This window comes from Zingiber officinale, chromosome 8A, assembly GCF_018446385.1.
Source record: "Zingiber officinale cultivar Zhangliang chromosome 8A, Zo_v1.1, whole genome shotgun sequence".
Lineage (NCBI taxonomy): Eukaryota > Viridiplantae > Streptophyta > Magnoliopsida > Zingiberales > Zingiberaceae > Zingiber > Zingiber officinale.
This window is the reverse complement of record NC_056000.1, coordinates 135,786,436-135,802,751: the sequence shown is the minus strand read 5'-3', so window position 1 is coordinate 135,802,751 and position 16,316 is coordinate 135,786,436. Positions and strand designations below refer to the sequence as shown.

Genomic DNA, 16,316 nt, shown 5'->3' with positions numbered 1-16,316 from the left:
GGAGAAGAATTAATATTATGTGTACAAGAGACAAAATGGATAGACGAGAAGACAAAGATGATAGAGAACTCGGGTTTTAAGTTATGATACACAGGAAAGAGTAAAGCAAGAAATATAGTGGGTATTGTTATAAATAGTTCGTTAAAGGATGAAATTCTAGGAGTAGTTAGAAAAGGGGATAGAATTATAGCCCTTAAGATACTAGTGGTGAAATAAACTATGAACATAATTAGCGTATATACACCGCAAGTAGGATTAGATGAAACTATCAAATCAAGGTTTTGGGATGACTTAGATAAAGTATTACAAAATATTCTTTCAAATGAAATGATTTTAATAGGAGGCAATCTAAAGGGGTATGTCAAAGTGAAAAATGAGGAGTATGAGAGGGTACATGAGGTTATGGGTTTGAAACGAGAAATGAAGAAGGGAAAACTATATTAGATTTTACGATAACATATGAGCTTATATTAGCTAATATATTTTTTTTAAGAAAAGAGAACACTTAGTTACGTTTAAAAGTGAGAATAATAAATCACAAATTGTTAGGAAGAAGGATAGGAAGATTTATAAAGATTGCAAAGTCATTCCTAGAGAAAGCTTAACTACCCAGCATAGGTTAGTAGTGTTGGATTTACTCCTCAAGCATAATATTAATAGAAAGAAAATATATACGTCTTCTAGAATTAAGTGGTAGAAGTTAAAAGATGGGAAGCAAAATATATTTAAGGAAAAGGTAGAAATACAAATATTAGGTGAAATATACGGTGACTCTAATACGATATGTGATAAAATAGTATCAAAGTTGAAAATAGTAGCTATGAGCATACTCAGTGAGTCAAAAGGATATGCACTACTAAGTAAAAAATCTTGGTGGTGGAATGAGAAAGTACAAGAGAAAGTGAAGGAAAAACGAACAACTTATAAGGAATTATATATTTGTAAGAACGAGGAAACGTAAAAAAATATACACTAGCCAAGAAAGAGCTTAAGAAAATAGTGAATGAAGCAAAGAATAAAACTTTTGAACGATTGTATCAAAAATTGGATACAAAAGAATGAGAAAAAGATATTTATCGAATAGCTAAAGTGAGTGAAAAGGAAGATAAGAGATCTTATCTAAATAAAAGATATTAAAAATGAATGTAATAGGGTACTAGTAAACGATGGAGAAATAAAAGAGTGGCGGAAGAGATATTTTCATCAACTTTTTAATAAAAATATAGGTGACAAATTTAAATTAGGTAATTTAAGTAGGTCAAATGCGTATAGAAATTTAAATTTTTACTGTAAAATTCAAACTTCAAAAGTAGAACAAGCTTTTAATGGGATGCACAATGGAAAAGCCGTTGGACCAGATGATATTCTGATAAAGGTATGAAAGTGCCTAGGGAAACATGTATTGAATGACTTATAAAATTATTTAACATGATATTGAAAACGAAAAAAATATCTAATTAATGGAGGGTAAGTACTCTAGTTCCCTTATATAAGAATAAGGGAGACGTATAAAATTGTGCAAACATACATGAAACTTTAGGAAAAAGTAATAGAAAAAAGATTAAGCAAGGAGACCACGGTGATTGAAAATTAATTTGGGTGCATGCTTGGAAGGCCGACAATAGAAGCTATACATCTTATTAGGTAACTAATTGAAAAATATCAGAGCAAAAACAAGATCTACACATGGTATTATTGACTTAGAAAAAGTGCATGATGACGTCCCAAGAGAAATTATATGGAGAAATCTAGAAAAGAAAGTTGTTAGCGTAACATATATTGAACTAATTAAGGATATGTATAGGATGTAACGACCAGAGTAAAGACTTCAGGCAGAGTAACTGAAGAATTTCTAATAAAGATAGGGTTACATTAAGGATCATTTGTAAGTCTTTATCTTTTTACTAATTATGGATTGACTCATTGCACCGTAGTGCATGTTGTTTGTACATGATATTGTTTTGGTAAATGAAACACGTGAAGGAGTAAATGTTAAACTAGAATCTTGGTGGGAAACGCTAGAAGGGAAAAGTTTTAGGCTTAGTAGAATAAAGATAGAATATATGGAATTTAAGTTTAACAATATTAGACGTAATAAGACAATTATTAAGATAGGAGATGATGAGTTGCTAGAAACCGAGAGGTTTAAATATTTAGGATCAATTTTGTAAAACGATGGAGGGATTGGGAGAGATGTCTTATCTAGAATACAAGCAGGATGGTTGAAATGGAGGAGAGCGTCGGGTGTTTTATGTGATCGTAAAATACTTTTAAAACTTAAAAGGAAGTTTTATAAAATCGCAGTTAGACATGCTATGTTATATGGAGCTGAATGTTTGGCTATGACTCGAGTACATGTGCAGAAGATGCGACTTGCAGATATGAGAATGTTAAGGTGGATGTGTGGACATACGAGGATGAACAAAATAAGAAATGAGAATATTAGAGAGAAAGTCGGGGTTGTATCTATTGAGGGAAAACTTCGAGAGATACGTTTAAGATGGTATGAGCATGTACTTAGACGACCAATAAATGCTCTAGTTAGGTTATGCGAAACTATGACAAACACACATATCAAATGAGGAAAAGAAAGACCAAAAAGGACATGGTTATCAACAATAAAACAAGATAAAATTTATTTAAGTATAGACGATGATATAATAGGAGATAGAACTCAATGACGTAAAAGGATCTATATTGTCGACCCCATCAAATGGGATAAGACTTGGTGGTTGTTGTTGTTGGACTCTATTATGAAAAATAATTTACAGGAAGGAATCATAAATTCACAATAGGCTCACACCCATCCATAAAGGATATTCACAATTATGTTCAGTGGTGAAGCCATAGTGAATGTGAGGTCTTGTGACTTCACGTGACATTGGATATTAGAGAATTTAATAATTGTAACAACATTAATGTTTCCTTTATTAATTAATTATGTTAAAAAATAGTATATGTTCTATATTTTTTAAAATATAGTTTTCCACTCATTTTTGTAATAGTAATTAGTTCTGTAAGTGCTCGAGACTATTGTTTCTAAATTTCTTTTACCCATGGTCAAAATGAGTTGTCGGGTATCAACTCGAAGTATTCCAGTCCGACTTGGATACAAAAGAGTCCCAACCATCAGAGTATAAAACTAGAACTAAGTAAAAGAAAAGAAATTTTACACAACTATTCCAAACATCCAACTCTATGCATTTCTTTATTTTGAAAAGAAAAAATATATGAGTGTATTCAACTTGCTTACACTATTCAAAAAACTTTTTTATTAATCTATTCAATAACTCTTCAATATTGAGTGACGTCATTTGGATTCCAACGTTAGATTATTTCAGCTTTCCAGTATTCTATCAGCTATATCCTGGGACAGCACAAAACAGCTGCATAACATCTCTGTAAAATGAAAAAATTGCAGCAAGAATCTCCACACAGCTCATATAGAATCCAACTAATATTTTTTAACCAGAATTACACAGGTTACCAAACAATTCTCGGTCAGTTATTATTGTTGGTTTTATCTTCAACTCTGCTGCCAAACTTAGCTTCAGCATCAAGTCTACCATTATGCACCAAAATTCCACATTATTGCACTATTTTATGAATTTTCTATTGTTTCTTCACATCCAAATGTGATAAATAGAAGCAACAAAGGTCTTACTATTGCCAGATTATTTTCCGAGTGACAACCAGCAAATTATGTAAATATCTTTCTATCTTGAAAATCGATCAGACCATTTTTCCACCTTTTTTTCCATGACTAAACTGTATTCCTGCAGCTAAAAATACTTCAAGAAGTAAATCACTGCTTGCAATGGGGACTTGACTTCACCCTCTAATTCTTTTCTGCTGCCACAATTTTATAGTGATTTTCCACTATCCCTTTTTTTTGATGTGTGGCTCGTTTAGATTAGGATATGTATGGGCAATAAATCTACAAACAGTAGTTTAGGCTATTCACCCTTTTAGACTATTCACCTTTTTTATCTAGAGAACACACAAGGAAAAAAAAAATCTAATTTGCTAGTCAAGGTAGTATTCACCCCTGCAGCTCTCCGGTCAACATCATTGATTCTCAACAGATATCTCCTTTTGAGGTTGAAGGTTGATAAATGCCAGATGCTAATAAGTGGAAGTTGGCAGGATGAGAAAAGTGCAAGAATTCCTACTTTATGAAGTGGATACACAGTTGTAATTGGAAAAAAATCATTAATAAAGAATAAACTAAAACAATAACATTATATGCTATCATGGTTTGAAATATTGTACCTTGTCGAGTGGTAAGGTTGAAATATATTATTTTTGTAAATTATTAAAACTTGATATTTATCAACGTAAGCATTCCCTTTCATGCCATGTATGCCAATCATGTCGAGGAGTATAGTGTTGTGTTGACACTCCGGTACATATTGGCATGAGTGTAGATGAATTCGAGTAATATTTTTTTTGTGTGCATCTCATTTCTCCAATATTTTAATTCAATTGATCATCTAATTCATATAGTTGTTTTGTTGTAAAATAAACTAGATAAAATTTTTTTAAAAAAGTTATACAAGTAAAAATTTATAAGCATTCATTTTGACATGTATTTTAGTAAAAATGAGTCAAATCATTTTTAATCCAATTAATAATTAATCTATTCTTAATAAAAGTGGAAAAATTAAGTGAATAGGGATGACATGACTAAAACCCATATGAATTTACTTTGATATGCTTTAGCGAAAATCGAGTTGGTATATGAAAAAATTTAATCAATTGGCTATTTAACTATTGTAGTTTTGTATTTATAAGGAAATAAACTAAGTAAAAAGATATTAAATTTAATAAACTTATCTAAATTCATCTTTAAATTCACGCCAAAGTGTGTTAAATGCTTTCACAATTCAGTGTTAAGATCATACCACCGGTTAGGCGATCAAAACTGAATGATAACCCCTAGATATGTACCTATCTTTTCTTTCTTTCATCTGTAGGTCCTACCTTTTTTTGATTGTATAGTATATGTGGAAGAATATGACTTGGTTGACTGACATTGAACAAGTTTTTGTGGTAAAAGACGATTGGTTGGTGCTACTAAAAACATTGTCAGATCATTTTTTAGAAATAGTCTGTTTCTGCTACATACTTTGAGGACTAACTCTATACCTAATAAATGGGAAGCAATAAATTCTTGTTTGTGACTACACAACTAGTTTGAAGAATTGCTGAAGTTTTCTGTATTGCTTTAGAATGTTACATTTTCCCACCAGATAGTATTAATTTTGAGAGTGATCAGTCCATTCTACTTTTGAGCATAGTATCTTTGAGCCAAATGTTTACATCTTGGAGCCTTAAAGAGTAGAGGCTTGTCCCTGTTGCCCCCATATGCATAATTCATGATCTGCTATGCATCCTTAAGAGAGTAGGAAACTTTATAGTTCTAAACAACAGATTAGGTGGTTTTAGAAGAAATAAAAGGGACTATGTCTACCTTAAAAAAAGAAAAATGATAATTTCAGTTAGCCTGATTAACTATCCCTAGGGTGACCGGCCGGATCTCACGGAAGTTTTCCACCGGTCACCAGGGTAAATCGGGAAGCACGACGACGGCCAGCCCAGAAGCCAAGCATCCTTTGGCAGCTATTTCAAATCATCTCTTCCTAGACGGTGCAAGTGGCCTACCTAAGCGGCCCAAGTGGTTCAAATAGCCAATCCAGATAGGTTCATTAAAAAATAATTTATTTATATAATTAGTTTACTTGAATAAAATCCTAATTATACATACATCCTCACTACATCTCTCCTTCATTGTATTATATGTTTATCTTATTGCATCATGTGGTTTCTTCGTTAGTTTTGATGTCGTTATGTGGTTACTATTAACTAGCACTTGGGTGCTTGTGCTTAGAAACTTGTTTGATTGATTGATTCAGTTTGTTCATGTACGTGATATATCTGAAGTTTCATACAACTAAGAAATTATTGTAGACGTGTTGAAGTCTACAACATATCGTAGGCATTAGCCATAATACACTTCTAGTTTTGCTCTCACTATATTTACAACACATTTATGATAAAAAAAAATTTAATTCAATAGAGTACTTGTTGATATATGCCAGTTTATTTTAATGTTAACTGTTTAGGCACCTCACCTTGTTCTGGCAGCCACTATTGCTTAGGTGATGTGCCTTTGGAGGATCGCCTCCTGCTTGAGGCCTATTTTCAAAATGTTGGAAAACTCCCTCCATGGGTGGTTTGGCCCAATCTGCTGCTCTACAAAATGAATTACTCACCCACTTTACTTCCGAATGGGTTGGTTATTTGTGACCATATCGCAATAGTACAAGGGTTAGACTGAACTGATTACATGATGAATAATATCACAGTAGAATTGCTTTTATTGTCACAATGGGGGGTGATAGAACATCTTGATGTCTAAATTGTGCCCTTGCCATTGAGCAAGATTTAACCACTTGAGAAACATAAATTGATGATGTCGATTGATCCTTTTGTTGAATATGAGGAATCATCTGAGTAACATGGCAGTGATATTGTTCATCAAAATGTTATGGACCCCAATGTGGTTTTATATATTTTGTTTCTCTATTGCACTCGATGGTACATTAAACTGCACTCATACTTTCTCTATCTATTTGCCAGTCATTCAATTTCAACATTTGATAGGTGTCTTGATACTCATCCTAAACTTGCTGAACAATTTATTCACTGATCTCACAATTTTAACACGTTGTAGCATATTAAACTTAATTCACACAAAAATATAAGTCAACTCAGCCTCTTTAATGCAAATATTTTTTTTAAAGGAAAAACATGTTTTGAGTCAACTCTACTTACTTTTGAATTTGAATAATTTAGACTCAATAAAGGTTTGAATTAGGTAAATTTCATCCGCCTCAACTTTCTTGTTGCGTACTTTGCACATATTGCATTTTCTCACCTGCAAGCATATATTGCATTTGCACATATTTGCTATGTGAACTAAATTTTATCTGGCATATTGCAGGAACATGGACTCACAAGCAATGTTGGTCCATCTTCTACCTTACCACACGATAACATGCCCAATGGTGACTCATATGGTTGGCTTACCCCAACTTCACAAGGAAATGAATATCTCGAGTATTCATTTGATAGCTTTTCCGATATGCCTTGCAGCATTGAAGATGAAGAAAGGGTATATCTGAGATAGCTTCTTCTTTTCTCATTCTTTCATAATTTTACATCTTTAGTTGGTATTAGTGGCCAAAACGCAGCCTGACAATATCATGTGTTTTCTTTATCTGTAATAGTGACTAAAAAGTGATGCAACAATGTCTTGTTTCTTTGTCTACATGTGGCCTTTTTCTCTTAAAATTTCCCTGGGTCAAGTTGAGGATTCTTAGAAAAAGAGAAAAAAATTCTAGTTATATTGATCCACTAGTTTAGTGTATCAGATTTTGGAAGCTACAAAATGTGGCACCCGAGTGTATGAAATTGCTGCCTTCTACCTGGTGCATTAATCTTTCAATTATACTAATTTCTAGAAATTTCTTCCTTCTACTTTGTGCATTAACCTTGCAACTATAACTAATTTCTACTCCCTGTTGGATACCTTTTCTTTTTATTTGGTTACTTTTGCCTCATTCTCTGTCCCAACGAGAAACAATCATTTGGGAAGTGGGAAAGAGCAAAAGTCTCCCTTGCTTCTTTTGGTGAGGGTGGTGGTGGGAAGCATTGCACAACAATGCAATGTTCCATGTATTCAGGTTGAGCATTTCCCCACCGAAGTAATCACTTTGTTTTTTATTTGCTTCTGGTACAGATGATCATGGAGGCAATGATAGAATCACTCAAGGACATGGAGATGAGGCACCAACAAGATGATCACTTCAGTGTTGATACTGGGACATCAAAATCAGCATGTGACACCGAATCCTCCACAGTTGAGCTTAATGGGGCAGATGACAGCACTGAAAAATCCATCTCATCAAGCACCAGTTGCTCAACCATGAATCCTCAACCAAATCAAGAGTCTCAAGAAATTGAAGCATCTTTAAAAAAGTCGGTCAGTCCAGAATTTAGTGCTGACAGTAGTGAAGTTAGCCAAACCAACTCAGTGCAGGATCCTAATGCAGATGGTACACGAGCCACACTGGTTGTTCAGAAGAGCTCGACAAGCCACATCATGGAGGGATTAACACGGAGATGGGGTCTTAACTTCTTTAAGGGAAACCAATAAGACTTGAAGGTGATGCCCGACAGATATCTCTGATATATGGTGGTTGCTATGTTGTAACAAAGTAAATATGCACTTTAGCAGAAGTGCTCTGTTTTCATCTCTTCACACATTGGTTCATTTGTTGTAGAGATAAAAGGAAAGTAAACATAAACTATTTGGAGAAATGGTACTCGATGGTTGTGTTTTGTGAATATGCACGCCCACAGGGCTGGCAGTCAGTTGTGTTGGCAGAATACACATTTTTCTAGTGATTGTAAAATAGATTTACACCTTTTGCTCCATTTGTAGCTTCCAGTCCATGATATCAACTCGTTATTGGTCTGTGAACACCTATAGTATTGTTTTGTTTGTACTTGAAGTGTCTTCAAACGTTCATGCAATGCCTTCAAACTTTTTGAGTATGGTCTTCGATCAAGTGTTTGATATTTGAAAGATCAAATTATTTGGAAAATTATTGGTACAATTACACCTGAGTTATCAATATCCATTAAGAAGTTTTGATATTCGACAAAAAGTTTATGTTTAAGTTAGGATAATATGATTTATTAAGTAGGTTAAGGTTGGTTGGATTATTGAGAATTAGAGAAGTCGAAAGTGTTAGTGATAGTTTTAAGTCCCGAGTAATGTTTGAGACGAGATGAACTTAGTAGTAGTAGGTAAAGGTTAATTAGATGCAGGTTAAAATTGTAGATGTTTGACAAGTAAGAGTCTTGATAGGTAAAATATTGATTAGATAATAGGTACATGTGTCAAATTTGGAGTCTAGGTCTCTTGGCAAAGGTATTCTTGAAGCTCTGGCCTCTTGGCACTATGATGTTCTTGAACTGTGACCGAGATGGGGTGATGATTAACAAGATAAGGAAGTGAGATAAGAGTCTACATGTGATCGTATGCTTAATAAGTGCAAGTTCAGGCAAACAACTTAAATTCGACCACATGCTTAACTAGTGGAAGTCTTCTTGATAGGTCAAGATTATTTAGATACCAAATAGATGTACAAGATTGGGAGGCAAGGCCTCTTAGCAAAGGAATTTACAAAGGCAAGGCCTCTTGGTAATACAACGAAGTCTAGACAAGAAAGTTCTAAAGATAAGAGTCCACGAGTAATTTGGATTTTAGGTACACTTTAATTTAGATGATGACTCAACCATAAACCTCACACTAGCAAATGTTGTCAAGTCATCTCCATATGAAATCCTCTAAATCCTGCAAGACTCAAATGCACACACTAAAACTAAAGACACATGTAACTTAAACTCTTTGCCTACACATTAAAACCTATGGTCATTTTTTTATCACCAAGGAGGCTGATTGCCCTAATAATTTCTTCTTTTTTATGTGTAACATTATGTTTAAGTAAAACAAAATGAAATTTTGGAATCTAAACTAAGCTTCCCTATGCTCTCAAATATGAAAACTTTATAATTTCAATTTTGTCATCAAGGTGAGAATTCTATGTTTTTATCTTAAACCTTATCATTTCTCCCTCTTTTACGACATAAAAAAAAATTGCATCATTCAAATTTTTCTTCATAAAATTTTACCAAATTCATGAAAAATACTTTAAATTTGCATGTCATAAGAATTCTAATGATGTAACATGAAATCACAAATTTATCTCATTAAAAATATCTTGAAAATTTGAAACAAATGCTTATGCCCTGACCTAGTTAACTCAAACATGTTCTAGTCGACTGCTCATAATCCTAGTTGATTGATAACTAAAGTAGTAAAGTTCTTATTGAACTGTACTCTAGTGCTAAATTCAAAAATGCATTAAAATTCCATACAAAATTGAAAAATCATAAAATTTGACAAACACATTTGTTTTAAGTCAACTTATTATGGAAAATGGTTTTTGCTGACAAATCTTCTTAATTTTGGATATTGACCATAAACTTAAAATTCCCCAAAACATACAATTAGGTATAACTTTCAAAGCTTTTGTTTTGATACCTTATGTTTGAAAATAGTAACCCTTAGTTTTAAAAATGTTAAATTGTATTTTTCAAAATAAAATGTCCAACCATGATCTTAGAACCAATTGTACATTACAAATACATATGTCTTCCCTATGATTGATCAATCATCACTAAATTTCATATTATCTATGGTTCATCAAGATGACTCAAGCAATGTGAACTATTAGTATCATCCTAACATTTCATATGGTACCTAATTCCCGATACAAAGATCATGTTATACCTATATCTTTGTTGTGAGTGTAAATGAGGTATGTGTTCATGTACATCATTCTACCCATGCTAACTATAGAGTTAACCATTTCTTAAATGATGTGAATTAAATTTTACTATGCTTGACTATCCTAAGATACTTTAAGGAGTAAGAATCTATTTAGGCATCCAAAATAGGTTACACCCAACCAAATTCACCAAATACTTTTCTTGAAATCCATTTCGTAGCTACCATTCTTGCCCTTTGATTGCCCCCTAGCACTTAGACAATGGTAGGATCACTTAGTTCATTTTTTTTTATAATTCACCTTTTCACTCCCTATAATCATTCAAGATTTTTCACAAAAAATCATGGATTTTCCTTAGTCATAGATAGCTTTCTTTATCTTCTTGAAAGGCCATATATTATAGGTTTTTGAGAAATATTTTATTTCAAAGTGTTTTTCATCCTTTTTCAAAAGTATTTCCAAAATTTATTTGTAAAGATATTTTGAGAAATCTTTTTCAAAAATAACTTTCAAGATATTTCAAAAACATACATTTTCAAAGTATTTTTCAAACATATTTTAAATTTTTATTTTGAAAAGATCTAAAATATATTTTCAAAATAATTTTATCAAAAATAATTTTGACAATATTTTTATCAAAAATAATTTTGAAAATATTTTTATCAAAAATAATTTTGAAAATATTTTTATCAAAAATAATTTTGAAAATATTTTCTAAAAATATTTTGAAACTGATCCGGTGGTAAGGATCGGGGGCCCACATAGGAAGGGGTCAACGACACGGGAGAGGCAAAGTCCTGGTTGAGCGGGGTGGGGAAGTCGCTTGGTCGACCGGCCGGAGTAAATCCCGGGCTAGCGCGTGGTAGCTCGACTAGGGGTCGAGCTTCTGACGTTCACAAGCTCCCTTATAGAGAACCGTCGTGCCGAGCGTCCGATCCACTCGACCGAACCGCAGATCAACCAGATCATACTCCCGTTCGAGTATTTGACCGAGCGGCCTTCTCGCCCGGTCTGATGAGCATACGCACCCAAGCACCCTAGAGGACGCGCGTGCATCCCGTCCGGCCCAGTAAGAGACAAAAGACTTAGAGGAGGACAAAAAGGGGCAGCTAGTGATATCCTTCTCGAGACATCTGCCGCCGACAAACAACATTGTCTGCGGTTGGGCTGTACCGAGAATCGTACGGTGGAAGTTTCCACTGTCATGGTAGAGATATGCTCGGATAGTTGCGGTATGGCGTCAGACACGGTTTTCTGACACAACCATTCTAAGGTATGCTTTGAGGAACGTGCACACCTCGGGAAGCGTGCACGCACCTCTCCGGGGTCCTATATAAAGACCTCCGGACTTCGACGGAGGTATGTTTTTCTCATCTACTATAGCCACAGTCTCGTTATTTTGCCTCTGCTTCATCTCGCCGTTGTCTGACTTGAGCGTTGGAGGGTCATCGCCGGGAATCCCTTCCCGGCCCAGCTTTGTTGCAGGTTCACCGGAGGTCCACGTCAGCGCGGAGATCACCCGAAGGTAGCAGAGAGCGCCACATCCCCAGTTTTCGTCGACTCAATGCTCGGACAGGATCAAATTGGCGCTGTATGTGGGAACGCACCTGAATCTGAGCAGAGAAGATGAAAGAAGCTGGACGTCGACTCATGGTGACGCTCTCTCCCGAGGAGCTCGACGCACTCATCCAAGCGCGAGCTGCGAAGATGGTCGAGCAACAACAGAAGACCCAAGCCGAGCGGATAGCACAACAGGCCACCTCAGTTTCTGGGGGTCGAGTGACAATGGAGGATCGACCGGAACAGTACTCTACCTGGGCACAGAATAAGGGGCAGACTGACACACCAGGAGACGTGCCACCTGCCCCTATTCCGTTCCATAGGGCACTGTTCCAGACTCCGTCAGAGCTGACCCTAGCCAACCAGGGGTCGTCCGATGAAGCACCCATGCGGGACGCCAGGAAGGGGAAGGCGCCGCGTGTAGAGTCATCCCCCGGGCGGGTCAATCGCCAGTTCTCCGAGGCGATCTTACAAGACCCTCTCCCAAAGCATTACGTTCCCATATCGATCGGAGAGTATAGCGGTACAACCGATCCGAACGACCATCTCGGTAAGTTCGATAATGCTGCTACTCTTCATCAATACACCGACGGAATCAAATGCAGAGTCTTCCTCACTACATTGTCCATTTCGGCACAATGCTGGTTCCGAAGGTTGTCAGACGGATCCATTAAGAGCTTCAGAGATTTCCGAACGACATTCCTTCATCACTTTGCCAGCAGTCGATGCTATCAGAAGACCAACGTCAGCCTCTTTTCCATGAAGCAAGGGCCAAGAGAAACTCTCTGAGCCTACATCCAACGCTTCAATCAAGCAGCTATGGACATCCCCGCGGTCTTGTCTGAGACAATGATGCATGCTTTTACACAAGGCTTAGTCGACGGGGACTTCTTTCGCTCGCTCATCAGGAAGCTGCCGCGCGACTACGACCACATGCTAAAAAAAGCAAGTGAGTATATTAACGTGGAGGAAGCGCAAGCGGCCCGAAAGAAGGAAGCGCCAAGCGAGCCCTCAGCCCAAGCCAAACGGAGAACGCACACCAACCAGCAACCACCGAGAGGACCATGTGCCGAGGGAATGAGGCCACCTCAAGATTCCAGGTCGCCCGCCGTGCAGCACATTGCGGCCGAGTAGCCTAGACAAAAAGGCAGGGTATGGATGCCCATGTTTTGCAAAATCCATCAATCAGCCACTCATAACACTCAAGACTGTCGGAGTCTCCCCTCGGTCAGCCAACCAGAGCCGAGGAACTATCGCTGCCGATCACCTTCATTGGACAGACGAGCTCATCATCAGCACGCCGAGCAACTAATAGTTAGTTGTTCACCCGAGCAGCACCACCATCAGCAGCAACATCACCAGCCAAGGGCCAACCCTCGAGTCTCCCATGAGCGAGCCAGACCATCTGCTCGGGAGGAAGAAAATAGAAGTAATACCGCTGGGGGGGAAATCAATATCATCGCTGGTGGACCAATAGGGGGTGACTCCAACCGAGCCCGCAAGTCGTACGCCCGACGACTGGAAATTCATGCTGTGGGATGCAACCAAGAGAAGGCGAACGGGCCGACGATCAGCTTTGGTCCGGGCGACCTCGAGGGAGTCGAAGTGTCGCACGATGACACCCTCATCATTCGAGCGGTAATAGCAAATTATACTATTCATCACATCTTTATTGACACAGGGAGTTCAGTCAACATCATCTTCAAGAAGGCGTTCGACCAGCTCCAGATCAACAAGGCGGAGCTGCTACCAATGACCACACCCTTGTTCGGATTCATTGGTAACGAGGTTCAACCAGTCGGTCAGATGAGGTTGGCCATTTCGCCCCGGGAAGAGCCACTCAGGAGGACGCGGACCACTAACTTCATCATTGTGGACGCTCCCTCGGCATACAACGCCATTTTGGGCCGACCGGTCCTCAACGAGTTCCGGGCTGTCGTCTCAACTTTCCATCAGAAGATCAAGTTCCCTGTGGAAAATCAAGTGGGAGAAGTTAGAGGTGATTAGTTGGCAGCACAGCGTTGCTATGTGGAGATGGTGCGAGCCGAGTCGAGGTCCGCTCGGAAGGCCCCCTGCATCGAGGTAAACGCTATAACCGAAAAACCATCTACTTTTGTTTATGAAGAAAAGGAGGAGGTGCAGATCCACCCGGGCCGAGCGGAGGCCACGACGTTCATAGCCTCCGACCTGGAGTCAAGCCAGAAGGAGGAGCTGACCAGATGTCTCCAACAAAACCACGACGTCTTCACGTGGTCGACGCACGAGCTGCCAGGAATCTCGCCAAGCATCGCGCAACATGAGCTACACGTCCGGCCGGACGCTCATCCAGTTAAGCAAAGGAAGCGGGACTTTAGTGCCGAGCAGAACGTCATCATACGGGTGGAAGTCGAGAAACTCCTGGAGGTCGGCCACATACGCGAGGTACATTTCCCAAGCTGGCTCACAAATATGGTGCTAGTCTCCAAGCTCGACAACAAATGGAGAGTCTACATCGACTTCCGTGACCTGAACAAGGTGTGCACGAAGGATTTCTACCCACTGTCCCGGATTGACCAAATGGTGGACTCAACCGCCGGGTGCGAACTGATATGCATGCTGGATGCTTATCAGGGTTACCACCAAGTGTCGTTCGCCCGAAAAGACAAAGAAAAAGTCAGTTTCATTACGGCGGACGACACCTACTGCTACAACGTGATACTGTTCGGACTAAAGAATGCCGGAGGGACATACCAGCGGCTCATGAACAAGGTGTTCCGAAAGCAGATCGGGCGGAACTTAGAGGTATACGTAGATGACATACTCATTAAATCACTTCGAGCGGTCGATCTGTGTGCAGATATAGAAGAAACCTTCCGGACGCTGAGAACGTACGGAATCAAGCTGAACCCCCAGAAGTGTCTGTTCGGAGCCAAAGGTGGATGCTTCTTGGGATACATCGTCACCGAGCATGGCATTGAGGCGAACCCTAGCAGGGTGAAGGCATTGCAGGATATGCCGCCACCCAGAAATCTTAAGGAAGTTCAGCATCTCACCGGTCGGATAACAGCATTATCGCGATTCATCTCCTAGACGACCGACCGAGCCTTGCCCTTCTTCAAGATTCTGCGCCGAGCTACTAAATTCCAGTGGGATGAAGAATGTGACCGGGCGTTCGAAGCTTTGAAGGTTTATCTGAACTCTCTGCCTGTATTAGCCAAGCCAATTATCGGCGAGCCGCTCCGCGTCTATTTATCATCGACCGAGCATGCTGTTGGCTCGGCGTTGGTACGACCGGACGGTGAAGAACAGCTGGTATATTTTCTGAGTCACATTCTGATGGATGTGGAATCCCACTACACTAGTCTCGAGAAGCTTGCTTTTGCGTTGGTCCTCACTGCTCGGAGGCTCCGGCCTTACTTCTTGGCACACACGATAATCGTTATGATGAACAGTCCTCTAGGGAGAGTCCTCCTCAACCTAGAGGCGTCCAGACGGCTTATCAAATGGATAACCGAGCTCAGTGAATTCGACATCCAGTACTAGTCTCGAACGGCAGTTAAGGCGCAGTCCTTAGCAGATTTCATAACTGAAGTACGGAACCCTGAGCCAACAGCTTTATGGAAAATATTTGTGGATGGATCGTCCACTCGGCTCGGAAGTGTTGGGACCGAAAAGTAGCTAGAGGGGGGGGGGGTGAATAGCTCGTCACGTGCTCGTGTGCTTCGTTGCTTGTTTCTTCAAGGATGTGCAGCGGAAATACAAAGAAACAAAAGCATACACCGCTAACAAATGGATTTTACTTGGTATCCACCTCACAAGAGGTGACTAGTCCAAGGATCCACGCACACACACACCCTCCACTATGAATAACACTCCTTTATTTTAACTACCAAAGGCGGAGAAGCCCTACAACACTCTCAATACAATAAGAAGGAAAGGGAAACAAAATACAAGCAAAACTTACACGTTATGCAATGAAAACCCTAACCCTAACTTCTTGTTGTTGCCCGCCTCTTGATCTTGGATCACTAGCAAACCTTGCTCCAAGAACTCTTCAAGAACTGGTGGTAGAGTGGAGAAGAAGTGTGGAGAGCTGCTGGAGAGGATCGGAGATGAATCGTAAAGTCTCTTTTTAAGGAATCGAACACCTGTAGCTTTTATCGACGCTAACGGTCGGATCCCGATCGTTTGGATTGCTCCCAATCGATCGGGGAGGCTTTGGATCGATCGGCTGATCGATCCAGAGCACCTCTATGCTCTCGGTAAAATGCTTGGATCGATCAGCTGATCGATCTAGGGCTTATCGTGCGAAATCGCAGCTCCCAATCGATCCACTGATCGATTGGGATACCT

At 38.9% G+C, this 16,316-nt stretch overlaps 1 protein-coding gene across 1 annotated transcript in view; it reads left to right on the top strand.

Annotated features, from left to right (window-relative positions):
- Positions 1 to 8,502, top strand: part of LOC122010369 — a 60,120-nt gene extending 51,618 nt beyond the window's left edge. The window contains exons 13-14 of the mRNA XM_042566877.1: positions 7,007 to 7,177; positions 7,805 to 8,502. Of these exons, the coding sequence (XP_042422811.1) occupies positions 7,007 to 7,177; positions 7,805 to 8,221 (588 nt within the window). The 3' untranslated portion in view covers positions 8,222 to 8,502. The remainder of the gene's footprint in view (positions 1 to 7,006; positions 7,178 to 7,804) is intronic.
- Positions 8,503 to 16,316: the final 7,814 nt, after the last annotated feature.